At 41.4% G+C, this 22297-nt stretch overlaps 1 protein-coding gene across 7 annotated transcripts in view; it reads left to right on the top strand.

Moving 5' to 3' along the window:
* Window positions 1–7915: 7915 nt before the first annotated feature.
* asap2a (ArfGAP with SH3 domain, ankyrin repeat and PH domain 2a) overlaps window positions 7916–22297 on the top strand; it is a 73142-nt gene continuing 58760 nt past the window's right edge. For 3 of the 7 annotated variants that reach the window (XR_004933436.1, XM_036151014.1, XM_036151013.1), the window contains exon 1: window positions 7916–8442. Coding sequence is in view for 6 of the 7 variants with exons in the window: in XM_036151014.1 (XP_036006907.1) it covers window positions 8317–8442 (126 nt within the window). In the remaining variant the exon portion in view is untranslated. The remainder of the gene's footprint in view (window positions 8443–22297) is intronic. The other 4 variants (XM_036151015.1, XM_036151012.1, XM_021319135.2 and 1 more) reach the window with 2 other exon arrangements.

Raw genomic sequence — 22297 nt, 5'->3', positions numbered from 1 at the left:
TACTCCTTGTGTTTTGTTTTATGCATTTTAAGTTAATTCTCTTAGATCAGGTGTTTTTTTTTTTTTTTAGTTAGTTTGGTTCCCTCTCAGTTAATTAGTCTCTTTTCCTCCCAGTTAGCTCTCTGCCTCAGCACAGATACCACTTTCCCCTGATTCGCTCGCTTGGATACAAAGTCATTCTCCACTCTTCCCTCAGTAAACAAGTTTACTGGTTTTCATTGCTGGTTCCTCTCATTGCTCTGCTACATGCTTCCTGTCCTGTTTTTATTGTACAACACCTGTAGGTCTTCTATTTTAATTATTTAACCTTTGCTGTGTGCATCCCAAGTTCCTCTCTACATGTTGGTCCTAATCACAACGTAGCACACATGACATTTTACAAAACCAAGTCTATGGCAATTATGTCATTTACCTTTGTTTTATGGTTGGTGCAGGTTTATAACAACCATAAAAATGTTGTTAGTGCAAATCTGTACCAGAACCTCTCCATTACAGGTGAGCTTGTTCTTGGTCCTGGTGCTGGAAGCTGCAGGGAATACAATTAAGAAAAAGCAAGGAAACTGTTGTATGTGCAAAAATAGTTTTGATCTGCAAACATTTACTAGGGTACACAGCAGTGAGGCTATGAGTGGCATTGCATGTAAAATAATTTAAAGTTTATCTGATAACTGACCAGGAGGCAGTTAACTGAGGTTAGTGCATGATAAACCCAAAAAAGAGTCAGTTGTGGTAGTCAGTGTGTGATGGTACCACAATGTGTACTTTTGGGTTTGAGAGCAGATGGAGGCGATAAATATTTAGAAGAGATGCTAATAATATGAAATTCATACAGAGAAACTGGATTTGGAACAATGGGGAGAATATTTGTTTCATACCAAGAAACGGTTTGAGAACCATGGTTGTAGTTCTTGAAGAGAATCAGAGAGTAAAGTAGAGTGGAGCTGGGTTTGGTGGAAAGGCAGAACTGGGTCTCATCTAAATAGCGGCGAAAAATTACAGAAGAATGGATGGAAAATTGGAACAAGAGGAAGGAGATAAAAGTATAAAAAAGAGACCTTAGAGCAGAACCTTGAGGAACACCAGAAGACACGGCAGGTGAGATAGACTTTGAGGATTTCAGTTTAATTCAGAAAGGTTAACGGTCCTGGTGCTGGGTCCCAGGTATTAAATGTTCACTTATATACAGAAAGGCTATAATTTATTTATTTATTTTCTTTTACTTTCTTTTTAAGGTATCACATTACACATGTCAGCTTAAATAATAATACATATGATTTAGCAATGGTATCAAGGTGTTACTCGATTGTATCTGTTGCTTTATGTCTGTTGGTTGTGCTGTTCTTTTTGTGTCTCTTTCCAGGTGATGGAGCAGACAGAGGAAGTTTTATCATTCTCTTCCTTTTATCTCTTCTTTCTTTCACCTCTTCTCTTTCTTTCTTTTTCTCTTCTTGTTCTTCCTTTACTCTCCTACCTTCCCATTGTAGTGTCCATATAATTTGAAATTCTCCCTGCAGGAATCACAATAAAGCTATTTACATGCACAAATCAAGCGCAGCACTATCGCGAAAGCTGTTTGCTCCACTTGTGAAAGCAAAATCTGTCGAGCTCTATCTGGCATTAAGACATCAATTCTTATTGCCACATTGCTAGACAGGACACTGGAAAAAAAAAAAAAAAAAAAAAGAAAGGTTAACGGACTTAATTAGCAGTGAGCCCCAGAATTAAACTCTGTGTAAGTCCTCTTGTAATCTGGGGCCGTCTCTCCGCCCTCCTCCTAAACTATTGTTCGCTCTCTTTAGGTCGCCCCGTTCCCGTGAGGAATCTCAATATTCTCAGCTACTGCTCCGGCTCATTATGCGCCGCTTGCCAGCTTCCTGTCTACAACCAGCCGCCTCATTTGGGTGACAAGCTATTGTTTAAACTTGTCTTACAGCAGTGAAGAGTCTGTAATATACAAGAGGAGTTTCTCACACCACACCATCTAATTAGGGCCTGGCTTGGCTTAAAATGTGTCCTTTCAACAAACTGCAAATTATTTTAAACAAAAACGTCATTTGCTCCGCTTATTCGAAGCATTATGAGCTGAAAGCTGAAGGATTTTCCCACCTGTTACACAACTATGATGTCATGCCTTTTAGGAAAAAGCGACTCCCACTCACACGTCAGCGCCGTTTGTTGCATTGACATGTTCCTGCAGACACTAAAATGGCAATGCAGTAAAACTGTGTTGGACGTTTGAGGCTTATTTTTGCAGGGAACGGCTGTGCCGACACGCCCTGCCTTCCCCAGCTGCAGTATCTTCTCTGTTTGGGCCATTGTTCCGTCTGCAGCTGTGCACTTCGGTGTTGTTTAACAAATCAGTTCTGATTTTCCAGGAAACTGACAAATTCCCAAACAGACCAGCGATTAAGGTGGAGGTTTTCGGTTTCACTAAATCATTTGGGGATGTTAAAACGCGGCAGCCGTGACCAAAGCCCTTCCAAACAACCGCATGCCTGTCCTGCTGCAGGAGGCCACATGTAGCTTGCATGCAAACAAAGTGTATATTGAGGATGGCCTGTGCAGCTGAATGAGGCTTCTGTTCTGTTCAATGAGGCAGCTGACAGCTTTGGCTTTTTTTTTTAAAGCAACCTGCAACAAACTTGCATGGTTGTAAGATACTAGAAATGAGGGTTGTGCTTTTTTTTCACAGTCCCCTGGAATATTTTGCCATTTTGTTTGCAATTTTCCAAATATTTAACTTCTGAATGATGCAGCTACAGAATTTGCAGGATGAAATGTAACAAACTTTTGATCCTAAATCCACAATCAGGGTTGGAGTTCGTTGCTGAATTCAATAACGAAGCTTCTCTGTCTGCACTGAAATAGGAAATTGAGGATCTGTTGGTTCTACTTGAGCATCTTTAGTTATTTTAACACTATTGTTTCATGTTTTACAGAGAACATAATAATATTGTGTAGATGCTGTGACTGTAGACAAAAAACACTTGAATTTATTGCCTCTATCTAAGCATATTGTGTTGATTTAACACTATTATTTCCAGATGTGGGTAGGAACTAGTTATATTTACTCAGTTACAGTTACTTTAGTAACTTTTTGAACACAATGTACTTCTAGGAATAGCTTTACTTCACTGTACTTATACTTTTACTTGGGTAAATATCATGAAAAAGTATTGCTACTCTTACTTGAGTAAAATGTCTGTCTACTATGTCCACTGAGTAACTTCACTGAATAAAGAACCAACTTGTTTCAACTAAAAATGCACCAGAGACACATTTACAGTTTATATTGAGGTAAGACTTGTTTTGTTTGTACCAAAGTTTTGTTGTTTTAATGCTATTTTCCATCTAAAGACCATTTACAGGTCAACCAACCATACAGCAAACACTATATATTGTTATTGCAAAGTTAAGTACTTTGCACTGTCCTAACTTACTGTATCTACATTAACTGCTTGGATTCATAAGTTTTATGTTTAGAAATTCTTCTGCCTGAATTTGGTACTTTGTAATTACTGTTGTTTGTAAATGTTATATCTTAGTCGTTAAATTACCAGAATTTGCACATCATTTAATATTTTTGCCTGACCAATTACATACTTTTAAAATATTAAATCACTTGTTATAGATATTTACTCAGTACTTGAGTAACCTTTAACTATTTTACGCTTACATGAATAATTTCTTCGTTGGCTACATTTTACTTTGACTTAAATAAAAATATATTGAAGTAGTGCTGCTCTTGCTTGACTAAAGCTTCTGGCTGCTCTACCCTCCTCTGATTGTTTCAGGTACTTAGAGAAAGTAAGAATACTGTGTAGATACTACATAATAAGTTAATGCAATACCAGAAATTGATTTTCCTGAAATAATCTGGTACCCTGGTTGCACAGAACGCACTGTTGGTTCACGTGAATTGTCGGCCTGTTGCACACAAGCGTATTCTCCTCACCCGTCTGCTATCCGCTAAACTTAACACCACAATATGTAAACCTAAAGAAGTCAGGGGAATTCATGAGAAATAAATGTCACACAACAGCCGTAATTCAGATTCTAAATCCAAAGGTGACTTTTCCAGTACACTGATCAGATAGCTGACGGTACGGAGACACCTTTAGTAATCCACAGGTTGCAGGATTAAAACCGGTGAGGTTTCCTATTACTTAAAACACGCCCCACAGTTTTAATTGATTATACAGTTTTGAAGGGGAGTGACTGAGTTGTGTTGGAGTAAAGTGACCCAATTAACATTGAATTAACACATTATAAACTGCTGCAAAGGCAAAAGGTTTGTATGCAAGAAAAGTCCACAGTTGAATTAAGTGGATTCAAAGCATTTTCTCTTTCCAGTGTGGATGGCTGATGCCCACAGAGAGGCTGTTTATTCATTTTCCTGAGGTAGTGGAAGCCTACCAGCCTGTCAGGGTCAGCCTGGCTCTTCATTTAGCAGCTTGCCAGGAGACTCTGCAGAGCTGAAAGAATGTGTGAACGCTGCCCAGTTTCTCATTTCAAGGGTTGCCCAGGGCTGAGCATCGACTGCTGCCGCCGATGCACGACTTGTTCCCCCTTTTGCTGTTCTGCTCGGGTTCATTTGAGCGTGGAGACATCAGAAGATTTTACATTTAAACAATGTTAAAAGGTATGAAGAAGAGTTTTATTTCTCAAAATAGGAAGGGATAGAAAATAGGAAGTTTATGTTGTGATTTTGCTGTTTTTTTCCCTAATAATCTGTTTAAAAAAACGTATAAATACAAATATATCCAATTACAGTTTATCTACATATTCAGTGACGCCCCATTTGAGCGTTTGTATTCATCACTAATGTGCTTCTGTAATTATTCTTACTTTGTCAACTCTCCCCTGGTTACCCTAAATAAAATAATAAGCAATAAACAGTAAAGTTTACAGAGAGTTCCGGCTGCTGTATTACACTGAAACACTGGACCACCTTCACAAACCTTCCTGCTTCACCCTTCTCCACCTTAGAAACGAAGCGGCCACCGACTGTGAAGTCAGCGTGCTGCCTTTAGGTGCTGTAGGAAAAGTCTAAATCCTGGCTTACCAGACACGAAGTGATGAACTGAGGGAAATAGATGCTTTGTAAAAAAAATGTGTTGTTGTGTTTTAGTTAGCAGAGTTTTCTTAGCGTCGTAGAACAACAATGATCCATGTATTTCAAAGCCTCCCTTGACTTCTGTTGAGGTGGATATACAGCTTTTATCTATAAAGCGATTCTCAGGTGGGCCTTTGGTTTCTCCCTGTGGGCAGGTGCACAATTCAGTCCAGCTTGCTGGTACTGATTTATTTATTTATTTTTTAACAAATTTGTTTTTTAATAAATTGCTTTTTTTTTTTTTTTTTTTTAGGTTGGCATCCTCTAAATTCATGTTGATGTTAAATGTGCTCCACCGTGGACAACGACACTGGCAGCATCTTCCAGTTTGTCCCTCTGGGTTCCCGGGCTATTCTTGAACATCCTGCTTAATTGATCCAGTTTTGAGTCAAATGGTTGAAACTTTTGACACAACTGGAGAACACTGGCTCATGGTTGTATGGGGCAATAAGCTAAATTTGGTATGGGACCCTTCTTCCCATTAAACGTCAGCACCACTGGCAGCGTTCCAACGTCGATCTGGTGAATTCTGGGAGAAGGGGGCCAAATTTAACTGGCTGAGCCTAAAAAACAAACAGGGATAAGTTATTTATAAGAGTTCTAACATTAAGAAAAGGTTGAACTTGTAGCATTAGATTGTAACTCTGTCTAAACAATATTCAAAGTATTAAGATTATTGTCAGAAACTGTCAAATCAGATTTAATAGTATTCTCATTCTCAATTAAAAAACTTTTTTTTTTTTAATCTGTAGTCTGTGTTAAAATTCAAGCATTTATGGGAGATAGTTTTGGGGCCCTAAGCAGCGGCTTACCATAGTTTGCTTATTTCTTGGGCCGGGTCTGCAGCTGGATCAGCAGGACAATGATTCCTAACAAACACGAATTCAAACTGGTTTTTGAAAAGTTAAAGCTTCTGGAATGGCCCCAAGTTCAGTCCTTTTGGAAAACTGTGAACAATGCTTGTTTTTTCTTTTAGCTGTAAGCAGAAAATTCATCATAACTAACAGAAATAAAGAGGTGAAAACATCAATCTATGTGTAATTAATATGTATGATGTGGTTCACTTTTATAAAAGAGTTTCTGAAATGAACCAATTTGAACTCTGTCTAGATTTATGACTTGTTCATCCTTTTGTTGCTGTACTTTCAGTACAACCTGAAAACAGAAGCCGAAATGCATCCCTACAAAATGATGAGCTCATTTCTATCTATCGTTAATAACTTACATCTCACTCTTATAACTGACGTCTCTGCCACATTTATTAATTTATTAATTATTCATGCACAGTTGCATATTTACCCTCGTTTGTTTCTGTTAATAACTTTCTCTACTCTTCACTTTCTCACCTACAACTTGTCTATAACTGTCCATGCCAATATAGATGCTAACTCTTCAGCGCCTCTTATCTTGCTTTGTTGTTATTCTAATTTTTTTGTTGTTTAATCTTATTAGTTAATTCATTTTATGTATTTATTTAATTACTTGTCTTGCTTTATTAATACTTTCTTCTGTTTTTCTGGTTCTGGCATCAATACAATCTTGTTTTAATGCTGACAACAATTAATGCTTTAATGTGCAATGACAAACTTCTGGTCTTAAATAAACCTTAACTTTTTGCAGGGAAGAGCCTCACCATTTGGCTCCAAAGAAATCATAAGAATAGTATTTTTATGACATTTTTGATGGGGTAAATTACACACACAACAATATGCGAGGTAAGTTCACTATTATGTGGTTTATTGCATTACATTTGATCATTTAATAATGTTAAAATGTGGATTTTGCTATATGGTAATGCTGTACCATTAAGATTACAATTGTACTGCTAGCCCAGCATGTTGATGGCATCCACTGACTAGAGTTTGCTATAATAAAGCATTTTGTGAGTCCTTTCCAGATTGCATATGAATATATTTGAAACTCTTTTCTTCCATTTACTGAAAGAATGCAACATTGTTTTCTAGTTTCTTACAGAAGAAAACCAAACAAGCCCTTCCTGTAGATAGTACTAAGCACTGATCACTGGCCTGCAGCCATGGCAAAAAGGAGCAAATACAGAAATGTTTTATGGGTGTTATCAGAGTGCAATGCACAAAGTGTGAGACCTACCTGTGCCTCACACCTGAGAGAAACTGCTTCATCAGTTTACGTGAGCAGTAAGGCAAAGACAGCAGCATAAATCAAACGAAAACAAATATTCAAATGAAAAATTACACTGAAACGTTGAAGAATATATTTTTTTAGTTGTTTTTAATTATTGGATGATTTGCATTGTTAACTATTAATGCTACTGGGATCTTTTTAGACTATAACCTGAGTTGGAAAATAAATGTTTTTACATTAATAAACTGAACTCTCTTGTTTTCATTAATTTCATACAGTGTTGCCAAAAGGCAACTTCACCAAACAATAACTAAAAAATATATATATTTTTAAATTTCTCTTGATTACGTTTACTCGGTCTATGTAATATCTTAAAAAAAACATCCCAAGCATTTCTTCCCCCAACTGGCATCGTTATGCATACAGTAGAGGGTTAAATATTTTTTCTTTTATGTATACGTTTTATTTAAAAAAATATATACCAGGTTTTGTTTAATGTTAATTAGCGTGACGTTGAAACAAACTAAAGAAAGCGTTTAATTTTGTTGTTTTAAACGATATTTCTCAACTAATATTCGGCATTACTATGTAACGATAATTTACGGACCGTACATGAAAGCATCATTTTCCATGGATTCTGATTGGCTCTCCGTGTCCAGCTCCTGCTTCCCATTGGCTGCTGCGGCTTCGCCCGGGGTCCTCCTCTACCTTTTGTGAGCGGGTTGCGCTCCCGTTGAATCGCCTGCTCGTTGTTTCCCGGAGTCCGGCGGAAGAAGAAGTTGTCCCCCCGCTCCGTGGCGCCTCCAGCTCCGAGTCCAGCTATCTACCGTCGTGTCGGTGGATTTTCTTTTCCCCCAGCGAGCCCCGGGGATGAGCCGGTGAACCGGACGGGGAAGGAGTCGCCTGCTGCTCGGCTCCGGGTTGCGTTGGGAACAAACAGCCGAGAGGGAGGGGAGGAAGGACGTAAATAAGCCCGGAGATGGTTCACTTTCCGCGGGCACCTTCGGCGACTTTACTGCGGCTTTAACATCCGGCTGAAAACGGACGAGGAGAGACTGGAAGACGGGTTTGATTAAAGCGCTTCTCGGAGACCAGCCATGCCGGACCAGATCACGGTTTCGGAGTTTGTCGCAGAGACGAATGAGGATTATAAATCTCCCACCGCGTCCTACTTCACCACCAGGATGTCCCACTGCAGGAACACGGTGGCTGCCCTGGAGGAGGTGAGTGCTTCTGGCTCCGTGGAGCCCTTAAAAACATTGAGTCCACCGGAGTGGGCAGGGAGAACATTCAAATTTTATTTATACAGCCATCTGTCATCTCAAGGCTCTTTTCAAAGTCAAATTGGTGAGAAAGTTTCCTCTCTAAGGAAACCCAGCAGGTTGCATCAAGTCTCTCCAAGCAGCATTCACTCCTCCTGAAAGAGCGTAGAGCCACAGTGGACAGTCGTCTGCATTGTTGATGGCTTTGCAGCAATCCCTCATACTGAGCATGCATGAAGCGACAGTGGAGAGGAAAACTCCCCTTTAACAGGGAGGAGAACCTCCAGCAGAACCAGAACCAGGCTCAGTGTGAACGCTCATCTGCCTCCACCCACTGGGGCTTAGAGAAGACAGAGCAGAGACACAGAAAGCACAGAAGCTCACATTGACCCAGGAGTACTTTCTATGGTAGAGAAGACAGAGCAGAGACACAGAAAGCACAGAAGCTCACATTGACCCAGGAGTACTTTCTATGTTAGAGAAGACAGAGAAGAGACACAGAAAGCACAGAAGCTCACATTGACCCAGGAGTACTTTCTATGTTAGATGGTAATAGAGGATGATCTGCCTCCCCTGATGATGTCACAGCTAACAGAACACCAGACCAGGTGTACCTTCTATGAAGAGAAGAATGACAGAGAACAAAAAGATAAAAGTTGAAATAACAACAAACAATGCAAATTGGAGAGCAGTAGGAGAACTCAGCAGAGTGAGAGACATAGACCCTGATGTCCTCCAGCAGCCTAAGCCTATAGCAGCATAACTATAGAGGTAGCTCAGGGTAACATGAGCCACTCTGACTAGAAGCTTTGACACAAAGGAAAGTTTTAACATTAGTCTTAAAAGTAGACGGGGTGTCTGCCTCACGGACCAAAACTGGGAGTTGGTTACACAGGAGAGGAGCCTGATAGCTAAAGGATCTGCCTCCCATTCTACTTTTAGAGACTCTAGGAACCACCAGCAGACCTGCAGTCTGAGAGCGAAATTGCTCTGTTAGGAAGTGAAGCAGGCCACATGTCCGTGGTTACTCTGGAGGAGCAGTAAAGATCACTAGCTCAGGTGGGAGAATAGGTTTGTGCTCTACACAAATCTGGCATCTGCGGAAAGGCGTGGGAAGAAAAAATAAACTAAAATAAGTCTTCTTGTCAAACGTGGAAGAAGGTTCTCTGGTCAGACTGAACCTGCACGGCAACACCCAGAGACATTATGGCTAATTCAGGTGTTAGGATGGCCTAGTCAAAGCCCGGAGACGAATTCAGCTGAGAATCTGTGGCATGACTTGGACATGGGTGATTGCATATTGCTCTCCATCCAGTCTGTGTGAGTCTGAGCTGCACCGGCAGCAGAGACCTGCAGCTGTAACCACGGCAGGTTCTACGGAGTAGGAACCCAGAGGAGCCGGGTCCAAATGCACTACGCACCGTTCAGATCGCTGTCACACGAGATATCCGTAAAAAAGGCGCTGGAAGAATACATGAGTAGTTCTGCAAAGGATCTACGTACTAGTGCATAAAAATCCATACAAAGATTAATATTGATGTTTTTAAAAACGATATTCTGGCTTTCAATGTCTGTGCACCTCCCAACCCCTAGGGGGCGTTATCACAGCCATTACTGTTAACAGCGAGGAAGTGAGACGAATTTGCGGAACGGCCGACAGGATTTTAGAAGCACCTTCGTCCCTAAAATCAGACGTTTGGGCACATTTTTGATTTCTGTGATACATTTAATGCATTGAACCAAATGCTGTTAGTATATCAGTGTTCAATAAATTTAACATAAATATAATATTTGGCTGTTTTTTTTGTTGATTGAATGACTCTGAGCATTAATTTGACTGTAATAAATATCGATAATGGAGTCAAATCGATAATCGTATGGAGTCGTTCAGATCACTGTCCCACCTGGCAGTTACGCAATGCCTTGCCATAAAAAAGGCGCTGGAAGAATACATGAGTAGTTCTGCAAAGGATCTACGTACTAGTGCATAAAAATCCATACAAAGATTAATATCGATGTTTTTAAAAACGATTTAATATCCATATTCTGGCTTTCAATATCTGTGCACCTCCCAGCCCCTAGGGGGCGGTATTACAGCGCACCATTACTGTTAACAGCGAGGAAGTGAGATGAATTTGCAGAACGGCCGACAGGATTTTAGAAACGCCTTCGTCCCTAAAATCAGACGTTTGGGCACATTTTTGGTTCCTGTGATACGTTTAATGCATTGAACCAAATGCTGTTAGTATATCAGTGTTCAATAAATTTAACATAAATATAATATTTTGCTGTTTTTTTTTTTTTTTTTTTGTTTTTTTTGTTGATTGAATGACTGTGAGCATTAATTTGACAGTAATAAATATCGATATTGGAGTCAAATCGATAATCGTATGGAGTCGGCTGCTCCTGGATGACAGCCGGCCCTACGGACCGTGATGAATGCGTAACTTTCTGTTCAGACGGGACAGAAACTGGGAGGCGAGCCGGGAGCGTTCCTCCTCCTGGATGTGGAGACATGCAGCTGAATTCACAGCAGATTAATCATCAGACTTCTTATTCCTGCAGAGACGGCGAGAGGAAGAGCCGCCCTTGCTCCACTTTTACAGCCTCCACTCTGTCCCTCCTCTAAACTGGCAGGTCGTCAGGAGGAAGGACACTTCCGCTTTTGTTCCCCCCGTCAACCCCCCCTCCCCACAGTTTCCCTGCTCTGTGTCGTACAGCAGAGCCTCGCCCTGCTGCACGGTAAAAATAGATTTCTCCCAGATGAGCGGCTCAGAGAGAGATGTGTGTTAGTGGATGTTGGGGACGGTGCGCCGTTCAGTCCCTGGTTTCATTAATTAGGACTGAACAGTCCACAAAACGAGGCCGTTGAGGACAGTTTTATTATTTTTTCAGTAGATTTGTCGCCTGGAAGTGAGAGAAATGAATCCACATCTGCACAGCATCCCCCCCTCTGTCTGCCAGGCTGACAGGTTTCCACCTGCTCCCCATGGCAGGTGTCACCGTGCGGGCGTCCCTTGTGCTGCCTGCTTTAAAATATTCCTTTTTCTCGCCAGAGGAAAGCGTTTTGTCCCTGGAACAGAGCATGCGGGAGTAGGGCAGAACGATTTTGGAAAATAATCTAATTGCGATTTTTTTTCTTAATATTGCGATTTAATGCGATTTTTTCCCCCAATTTAATTTATCATGTGTTTTTAAACATATACAAACAACAAATCATTTTGTTTCCTCGCTGTGCAGATTAGTTGCTAAAAGACCCACAGCATCTAAACTCAGAGCAGAAATGATTGCGTTCTGCCTACAATATATTTCAATCAAAATTGCAATTTTGACTTTTCTCTGCATTAACCACAAGCAACAAAAATGGCCTCTAAATAAAGATTTTTGTAAACAAGGACTATTTTAAATATGAACTTTTAATGTTTCTATTAATCAGAATATTATTCAAGAGAACAGCTTTTAATTTAATTGGACATCAATCCTTGTTGAACATAAAGTGCAACCAACAAGCAAGTCTATGTATTAAACTGATTGACCTGTACTTAATAATATGTATGATTATATAAACTCTAAAACAAGTAATAAAATTAGATTATCTCACTGCTGCAACTGTCTTCCCTTCCATGTGGAGGCAAACCCACTTTAAACATTTTACTGACCTAAAGGACGTGTTTAATTCCCTAATTGTTACATAGCCAAAAATTGCAGACCTCTGCGATTTGAAAATTGTGTTTTTTTTAAATCACGATTATATTGAAAATGCGATTAATTGTTCAGCCCTATGCGGGCAGCGCGGACATCTCTGAACAGCAGGCCAGCAGTAATTGCCGGCTTGTGTGGCTGAATTGTCGGGTTGGGAATCTAATTCTGCAGCTTTTGTTTTCAAGCGTCGCCGCGGTTGAGGCTGCAGAGCATGCTGGGAGAGAGGTGCAGCGGCGGCTTGTTGTTTCAGGCTCAGGGAGCACAAGGCTCTATTGTTGGGACGGCAAACTTTGCTCTGTTGGACTAATTAAGCGGCGCAGCGGACGGCGACACTTTCCGCTGATTGTCTGCGGTGCCGAGGCTCAGTTAATCCCAAACAGAGGTTGAAGATGAATCTCCTCTTGTCTTTTCACTCATGCGTGACTCTAAACTCAGCCCAGAAATAGAGAGTTTCCTCCATTGTGCCGATTCTGAGGGGAATCGGTCTCGCCTTCACCTGAGGAAGCTGCAGGAACGCCGCAGACTCTTTCAGGAACCGCCTTTTTACACTAGAACACAAGGAACCCACGTATGATGTAGAGCTGCACCGGGCAGCAAGTCAGTACGGCTGTGTGAAATATCCCGATGGCAAAGGAGTGTTTGGGTGCAATATTTGGTGGGTTTTAGTATTTTATCTGTCATGCAGAACATAACTACATAACACAGCTATAATATATTTAGGGTAGCGACGCAGCGATGTGAAAGTTCGGGCCATAATTGTCATTTTACCGATGGTAAAATGACTGTTTTGGTCGATTTTTACCAATATTAAATGCATTTTTCTACCCTTTTGACATTGTGGAAAAAAAAAAAAAAAACACATCTCTGCTTCAGATCACTGTCACATGACCAACCCCCTCCCACCCTGAAGCAGAAATGGCATCAGCATGTTTACAAATAAAATCCTAACATCGACCGATACCGATGCTATAATGCCGATATATCGTGGATCAAGTTGACTTCCTGAATGTGAACAACAGTACTCCTAGAGCTCATGATGCTAAAGAAAGAAAAGTGTCCATAATAATTAGGGATAATTATTATCAATGTCGTTATCGCCGTTTTTCTGCAAGAGTCTTGCAATGAGATATTTTTCTGAAATCATGGAGCTCTGGTATAATCAGTGGTGGGCACAGACCAAAAAGTTAAAATATTAGCTTTGCTACTGTTAAACTGGTGATAAATAAGGACATTTGAGGAAGCTAATGCTAGCCGCTAACCAGCTCTGCCACAAGTCTTCAGATAAAAGATGCTGCGTTGACACACAGCACATGGCGAACATGCATGTTTGAGGGGATTGCTGTTTTAGTTCAGGATAAATGACTTTAAATTAAAATTTTATACAGCAGTTGAAGCATTTGAGAAGAATATTCTGTCCTTCTGTACCCAGACTGCTGCATTTTAGAAAAACAGAGCAACCAGCTCTATTACCTCCACCTTGTAAACAGCAGGGTTTCCCCCACCGTATTATAAGCCTGGCAGGCTAAGCGTCATTTATTTATTTTAAATGCCTCAATGTTTGAGAGCAACATAAAACAGTCAGTAAAGTTCCTGTCTGGGAGAACACCTACTGATCTAGATAAGCTAACATGCTAGCTGTTATTAGCTCGGCACACACATCCATGTTGCGCCCCCCCACCCCTTCGAGCTGCATATGATGCAATACTTCTGCTTCCTCGCTCAGAAAACACCCCGATTCCCCCCCCCCCCCCACCCGCATTCACCTCCCATAACCCATCATGACAGCTACTGCCAGGATCACCCCATTTTCTGGGAGAGACCCTGAAACGGTGTAAATGAAAGTCACTGATGATATGCAGGCCTGGCAACACTGCTGGAAGCCTGGAACACAACGCTGAGTCTTTCTGGAGGTCCTTTTCCCCTCTATCAACAGACTCTAACAAACATGTAATAAATCATGACATTTTGGGTTACTTGTTGTTGTGACATCAATAAAATCAATATCGTTATATGTGGTGTGCACTATTTATGAATGAACAAGGAATAAATAAAAATCTCTTATGTTTTCCTACCCTGGACATACTGGTTAAATGGCCAAAGGGCAGGCAGTAAGCCGGTCGGTGTTCTGTAGGGACGGGTCTGAGTCCAGTCTCCTTCCGCCTCACGCCGTGCCGGTAACCAACCCAGAAAGCTCTGTTTGCTGTTAAATTAAAGGGTTAGGTTGACACACTAAAGGCCCATTCATACCTCACGTAAAAGACGGATACGTGTCAATCAATCAATCAATCAATCAATCAATTTTATTAGTTTATTATTAGTGTGAAGTGTTTCATACGTTCTAACCGTCGATTTCGTCCGTATTTTGACACGAAAATTGGGAGCTTACGATTACGGACGAAACGGATCAATACGGAGCAATACTACCGGAAACGGTGGGGGCGCTATTGAGTTTGTAGTACAAAATGTCAACAAAATCACGAAGAAGGTTGTAATTCTGGGCTTTAAACAATGCCGGGATTCGAGGAACGACTTGCGGAGCTTGTCCGCAACTACCCACACATATGATGTGTCGTGTCCGGGGCACAGGGACAAACAAGAAGTTTACTTACGGAGCAAATACAACAAAATCACGTCTTGGACCGTCGCCATGTTTGATCAATGACCAATCATTGGCGCCCAGCACTGCCACCTAGAGGACATATTGGTTATTGCGCACCTCAACGGACGGAGGTATGAAGGAGTCAACGGATAGAACGTACGGACAGAAATACGGACGTGTAGGCCAAACGTAGGGTATGAATGGGCCTTAAGGCACTGCTTAGAGAAGAAAACCAGTGTATACCGGATGTTTTCATTCAGTTTCAGCTCTCCAGTCATTCTTGGTAGTTCTTTATCAAACTTCTCTGCCTTGCAGATCTTCTCCAGGCCTTTCAGATTGGTAGGATATCCGTCATCTCTTACTGAGATTTAGTTCTGTACAGTGATGCTGAAAAATGTAACTTCTCTTCATCTTCATTTTTCTTTTCTTTTTTTTCCCATTATTTCCAAATCCAGCTTGACAGAAACTCCATTTCCTTCTGAACAAATGTAACCCCAGAGCATGATGCTGCCACCACCGTGTTTCACTGTTAGTGGCGCACAGTGTTGTCATGATGCCGCTAAACCTTTTGGGATTGTGTCCAAAAGTTCAAGAGTAGTTTTGTCGGACTGTAGCTCGTTCTTCACGAGGTTTTTGGAGACGTTAGCCAGGCCTGGATGCTTTAATTAGACGTAGAGGTCTGTGTTCATTTTGTACCACGATGTCATTGAGACTCTGAAACTGTTGAGTTCAACCTGGAAGAGACGCACAAATCCACAAACTGGTCTGCCCGGTCCAGAATATCGGACATGAACCCCTTTTAGGTAGATCGTGTCACTAAGTGGAGCTCCCACGTCCACAGGAAGGTCTGCTTGGTGTCCAGATCTGCTTTGATCATTAAGCTGAAGGATAAAAGATTAGCAGAGGTGGGAAGGATAAACGTGGTCAGTATTACCTTTATCCTTATTGTCTTAAACACTTTAAATATCTGGTTAACTTCGTGCACCTCTGATGCCTTTTTGATCAAACGTTCCAGCGCTCTGTTTCCTGCTGCGTTTGCAACCCCGCTGAGGTATCACCAGGGATGTGTGTTGAGACACGTTCACCGTTTGTCTGCAGGAACCTGCCGACGCTCAGGGTTTAATTAGTGGCAGAGGGCGGTGTGATTGTTTGGTCGCAAATCTGCCGTTCCAGATGGTTTGTTTGGGACAAATCTGCTCCCTAATCCGGGTGCCAAGGCGAGCCGAGCCAGAACCTGAGAGGAGGAAAGTTTCTGGGTTCCACGAGTAAACAATGTCACCAGTGATGGTCAGAAGTTTACATACACTCATCTGGGGCTCATATGAATATATTATGAAACGTGCATTAATCGTGATAAGCTCCATTACCATGGATGGATGGATGGATGGATGGATGCTGCAAAGAAAAGTGACCAAAGTCCGTCCAGAACTGGTCCCAGAACAAGAGTCACTAATAGGGCTGGGCGATAAATCGATTTAATCGATTAATTCATATTTACAATTCTTTAAGATTTCATTTTTGGAAAATCTGGATTTTATTTTGCCAATACACTCATTGGGTTTCCATGAAGAGAACAGCATGTGATGCTGAATATATGTTTAGGCAAATATATTGTCAAAATATTGTTAAGTTGAAACTTTTTTTTACCATAATACGAGGTACATTTACTTATTTACTTTTTTTAACTTAGTTTGAAGTTCAAAAGTGTAGTGAAGCCTGTTCTTAGCTCAATGTGTAATACCACTAGCAGCAAATGTTTTGTTATATTTTCATTGTTTATAATGGCATGGCTGCCATCTTGTTTTACATGTTTCACAGCTTGTTTTTAGTTGCACTTTGATTTCAGGTCAACTCCCTGACGAAATGCTTGACATAAAAAGCAAGGTTTTAAAATAATTTCTTTAATTTCTTTTTATGAAACAAAAAGGAGGAAAAAAATCGATTAATCGGATTTGGTATGATAAAATCGGAGATTTATTTTTTAATCCATATCGCCCAGCCCTAGTCACTAAGTGACATTTATTCACAGATCAGTGTTTGTATGTTTGAGCCAGTCTGTATGATTTGGACTCAAATCTACTCACGGTGATGCATTCAGAGGCTCTACTCCTCTACCAGGAGTCGTCGCAGCTTTAATGGGCTGTGCAGTTTTTTCCTCCTCTAAAACCTAATTGCCTCGCTTAATTAGGCTGGTAGTTTCAAAGCGCCTGCTATCTGGAGGCCATTCAGACACTTTGTGTGGACGTGTGTGCCAAAACCACAGCCGTGAAAACCAGTTTATCCAGTAAGAGGATATTGAGCTTTGTGTCAGGACCCCCCCCCACAAAGTGTTTTTTTTTTTCTGCTTGTGGAAAACACTTGAACCGACTTTCTTCTGCCCACGCTCAGAAACTGGAGCTTCTGGATTGTGTTTCTACCTTCAGACCTTTTTCAAAGCTTGCAGTTGTAACGCATGTTTGTGTTTTCTTTTTTTTTTTTAAACTTGTTACAACTTGTCGCCGAGGTCATCAGAGGCAGTTAGTAGGCTTTGTTTTCAGAAACACACAAAATTTGCCTTCAGATAATAGAAAGATCACATGACAGTAGCTATGTTTACACGGACAAAAGCAATTAGAGTAACCGGCCGATCGGAGTAAAAAAGGCGCCATGTAAACACGGGAACCGGATTAAGCTCAATCGGAATGAAATTGTAATCCGAATGAGAGAGGTGGTTTATGATGATTGATAATCTGGTCAACAAGCATATAAATAAGCGCTTATCAGGCTTAAGTTATTCTGAATGTGGCAATCTGACCTGTGCGCATGTTAGCCCGACGTAAACCTGATGCATTTCCGATTTGGTGAGAGGCGCTCCTGATAAAACCTTTCTCTTTTCTTTTTGAAAAAATAATAAAGCTCAAAATTGTTTCTTATTCAGTAACGTTTCAACCGTAATTAGAACATCGTGCAAGTCCAGCCTGGGCGCTCAAACAAACAAACTTGTATAAAACTATTTTTTTGGTTTATCAAAAACGGAAGTACTTCTTCTTCTGTTCTGAATAAAGCCAGATGCATATAAACACACATGGCCAGATTAATTGATTGTGCGCCCAATGCGATTATTTAATCTGAATACATTTTAATCCAATCGTGACATTTTGTACATGTAAGTACATAGCCAATGTCTTGATCTAAGTTTTTACTTATTTTGAAAGAGCTTAGGCTGAACTTCTTCAAGGAAACTAGTTTTAGTAATCAGAGGCTTTCTCCCTGTAGCCTGAGATGACGTTACCCCCCCCCCCCCCCCCCCCCCTCCAAACACAAGGCATGTCTGGTCAAATAGCCAGTAAAACATCAGTCATGTTTGCATGTAAATAAACAACTGTGTCATCAGCGTAAAGATGGAGAGAAATATTACTTTTTGTCGACTCTTAGATGAATTGACAGCAAATTTTCCTCCAAAAACCTGTTCTGTTATAACACTAACCCTTTGCATAACACAAAAATGAGACTTGTTTTAGTAATAAAATCCTCCTCCTGCCTTACAACTATAAATGATCTATTATCTCTGTATTTACACGTGTGAAGGTTTGCAGCATGTCAGGTGGACGCTGAACTGAATCCGCCACAAAGCCGAATTTGGGAGCTTGTGTGAAGTGGGGGGGGGGGGCAGGACTCTCAGATTATTCCTGGATGTCGGTTTGAAGCCGTACACATGGCTGCTGCCTAATCTGCCTCAGGATTTCCTGTAGGGGCAGCAGCAATGGCTTATGGGAATTTGGAGATTTCTGGATGTCTGTGTGAAACATAGGAGGAGGGCAACACATTAATCCTCATCGCTGTTCATCCTCTCATCTCAAACTAGTAAATGTTAAAGCACCCTGCTACAACTTTAATCTGTTCTGTAGACACAAAAGAAATCTGACTTTAATTTCCATACAACCAGTACAACACAGGCCTGACTTTGCATAACCTGTTTTGTTTTCCTTTATAATTGCGTCTATTATTTAAAGTGCAACGATTTGTGCCTGGACGTGTTGACATTGAGGCCAAATGTGCTCCTGTAACGATCTCCCAGGTGTCGGTGTGTGATGACACCGCAGTGCAGGTCCTGCCTTTGGTCCTTCCCCCCGTGACCGGGTCAGGAAGAGCAGCTGCTCGGCGTGGAGCAGGTGGCCTGGAGGAAAAGTTTTTACAAGCATTCAGACAGTAGGATTAACAGTGCAGAGACAATCCTCATCTATTAGCTTCAGAGACGCAGTGAGGGATCAACGGGCGCATGGCCTTAATGTGCTGTTTGGCCCAAGTGAGCAACTTAAACCCTACAGCCACCGTCTAAAGGAGCTTAATGCCTCCTATAATTGAAGTAGGATTAATGACAGGATCTGGTCTTCCTGCATATTCGCTCTGGATTCACCGTCCTGTTAACCTGACTCCGCCAGATGGATTTGCTCCGCATATCCATCTGGAAACCTTCCGTTGAAGTAATTTTGGGAAGGGGCGAAAATACTGGTTAGCTGATTGGCCTATGTTGGTGATAGACGGGCCAAATAAACCAATCAGATCAACGAAGCGTATGACGTGCTAACAGCGACAAGAGGAGCCAATTGATAGATCAAACTCTTGCCGAAACCTGTCGGGAGAAGAGCAAAAACATCTTTTCCTCTGAGAAAAGTCTCCAGAGCAGTGTTTTGCTCTTCTTTTAGTGAAGAAATACTCTGTAATTCCGATAAAACTTGCTCTATAGCCACGCTAACGCTAGTTTCATCGGCTGAAGCCGCCATGTTCTTTAGACTGAACTGTCGCGCTTCCCGTTGCGTCACACCTCAACCCGCCTCAAAGCCAACGCTGATTGGACGTTCGTTTGGTGAACGGCTCCAAATTTTCTTTAACGGAGAGTAGCCAGACTGATCTGCGAGTGAAACCTTGAAAGCTCACGAGATCAGGATGGTCTCACGAGGCTACCGTCCTGTGGCTCTGCCGGGCTGATTACCTGGAGGACAGGTTGTTGGACTGTTGATGTCACATTTGCTAACAAAGCACATTTATAAAAACAAGAGTTGAAGTGCTTCACAGTTGCACCAAAAACCATGAAGTAGCAAATAATAAACTGTCATAAAAATAAGTAAAACAATGAAAAGTTAGGATTTCTAAAGGCTAATTAGCATCTGAACAGAGCAGGCATGTAGACGCAGGGTTTTCCTCTTAGAGCCTCCGCAGCAAATACTCGATCATCTCAATGTTTTAACTTTGATCTCATAAAGTCTTTAAGGAAGCGGCTGGTTGACTGTAGAGCATTTAAGCGGTTTTGCCCAGTTGGGCTTTCTTTGAACTCTTTGGGCAGGTTACTAAAATTTGGGCTCCTTTTCACAACTTTTGGTGTATTTTTAGGAAGCATTCATTGGAAAATTCTGTTAAAATAATTGGCATTATGTGGCATTGAAGTAAAACGCTTGTACATTGTAATGGCCTTTTCTTTTAGTTCATTATTTTTGAAATTTCTAGAATCTTTTGCACTTGACATCACCAATGATGGATAATGATTGGTTAATCCAGGGTCAGTATGAATTGCCATTGGACGATGTTAATTATAAACGCTCTTAATGGGGTTAAGACTTCAAATGGTCAACTTATAAATGTTTCATGGCTATGTAAGAGAGAAATGATCTACTATGTGAAAGAGAAATGTTACATTTACACAGGCAAAATAAACTTTTGTGAGCTTTTATCTATCTTATGGTACTATTCTTTCATTGAGCCAATGAAGTGACTCAGACAGGTCTGCTGCACACAGACACTGAAGACAAGTCTGCAAAAGACTGAAGCACTTTATAAACGCTATACTTTTTACAATCTCTTGTTCTTTACATAATAGGCTATATAGGCTTTTTTTTTAAAGCATTTTGTATAATGCATGTTACCTGTTAATTGTTTTTCCAATTCCACACATGTCATACATTTTGAACACCACAATGAATTGAATTAATAATAATTCTGTGCACCAACAGTTTTTCACATTTTGTTCATATTTCTTCTTATTCAGCTGAACAAACATCTTTAAACCACTAAAAATTGTACTGTAAATGAGAATATACCAGTGTACACGGTAGTAATTTATTGATATGTCCTCCTTTTTGGTGTTATGCAGATGGTCACCCTATAACGGAGAAATACGGTGATATTTTCTCTAGTTTATCGGAATAAATCAAAGCAAGAGATTTCGTACGTTTTGAGTTTTAGCAAGAGGGCTCAAGGTATTCTCCCGTTTGAATAAATGTTTGAATGGGCGATGTTTTATCACAGACCCACGAGCCTTATTAATACCAGGCTTCCTTATGGTTCTGGTTCTATGGATCATGGTCGAGTTCTAATCGATTTAAAGCCTCAGTTGTTGGTTTTTTTCCATCCTTCCACTATCAGGATGCTATTTTTTAATATTGTTGATGCTAGTTTGCTCAGTTCTCAGCTTCTGTTGGTTTTATTGTATGTTTCTGCAGTCCTTGTCAGGCTGGGTCCGTTTTGTCGTCTACCACGACCCGGCCGAGGGAAAAGGCCTCCTTGCCTACCCAGAGGTTAGAGGTTGAGCGGGGGAGCCATTGGGGGGGGGGGTGAAGATCTAAAGCTGATCTCGTCTGTCATTGTACCACCGGTCAAGATCATTTGAGTCGGCTGGTGTTGAAGGCTATTGTGTCCTGAAGGGTCAGGCCTCTTCATTAATGGACTCCTGCTCTGGATCTGCAGTCTGCGCCGCCCCGTGCAGCCCGGGCTGGGCGGGCGGGGCGGGCGGGGCGGGATGGGTCCTCACAGCTGTGTTGTCCGGCTGTCACTCTCACTCAGGGAAGGTACCGCGACTAGTCCGTGTGTCGGAGGAACTCCTGAGAGCCTCTCAGGGGGATTCAGACTCAAAAAAGGTCAGTTTGATGATGCTTGGGTTTGGCAGGTGTAACGACGCGCCCGGCTCACCAGACGAGACGCATGATGCATGAGGACGGGTCCACAGAACAAGGCCAGAGCAGATTTTAGCCGTAAATCAGATTTCTGTGACATGGAATGAAATCCAGCGTATAATTCAGGATATTTAAGGGTTAGTGAGTTTGGTCCAATGACTCCAGACGTTCTCCAACATAGCTAAGTGACTTCAACCTTCACTCTCCTGCTCAGAGCCAAAGTCACATCCTGTTGGCTGCTGCTGCTGCTCAGCCGACACATTCGACCGACCGAAGTGAGCGTCCTGAACGCAGCGGTGCAAAAACATCGGTCACCAAGTATCAGAAGCGAAGCCTTTGTTCTATAAAGCCGGAGAACAACTAACAACTGCATTAGATGTGTCTGCACAGGAGTAACCGCAGAGAACTGGACATGAGTTTCAATAAGTCCAGGAACGTCTCCACATGTGCAAATATCCTGATGCACGTTCACCGTTTTCAGCTTTTTTAGATGTTTTCAGCTCTGGATACAGCTACATAGTATCCTCAGTCAGAGGTTTGTACAGACTGACCTCTACGGGAGATCTTTCCTGTTCCTTAAGCCGTCAGC

This window comes from Fundulus heteroclitus, chromosome 19, assembly GCF_011125445.2.
Source record: "Fundulus heteroclitus isolate FHET01 chromosome 19, MU-UCD_Fhet_4.1, whole genome shotgun sequence".
NCBI lineage: Eukaryota > Metazoa > Chordata > Actinopteri > Cyprinodontiformes > Fundulidae > Fundulus > Fundulus heteroclitus.
This window is presented reverse-complemented; position numbering and strand designations above follow the sequence as displayed.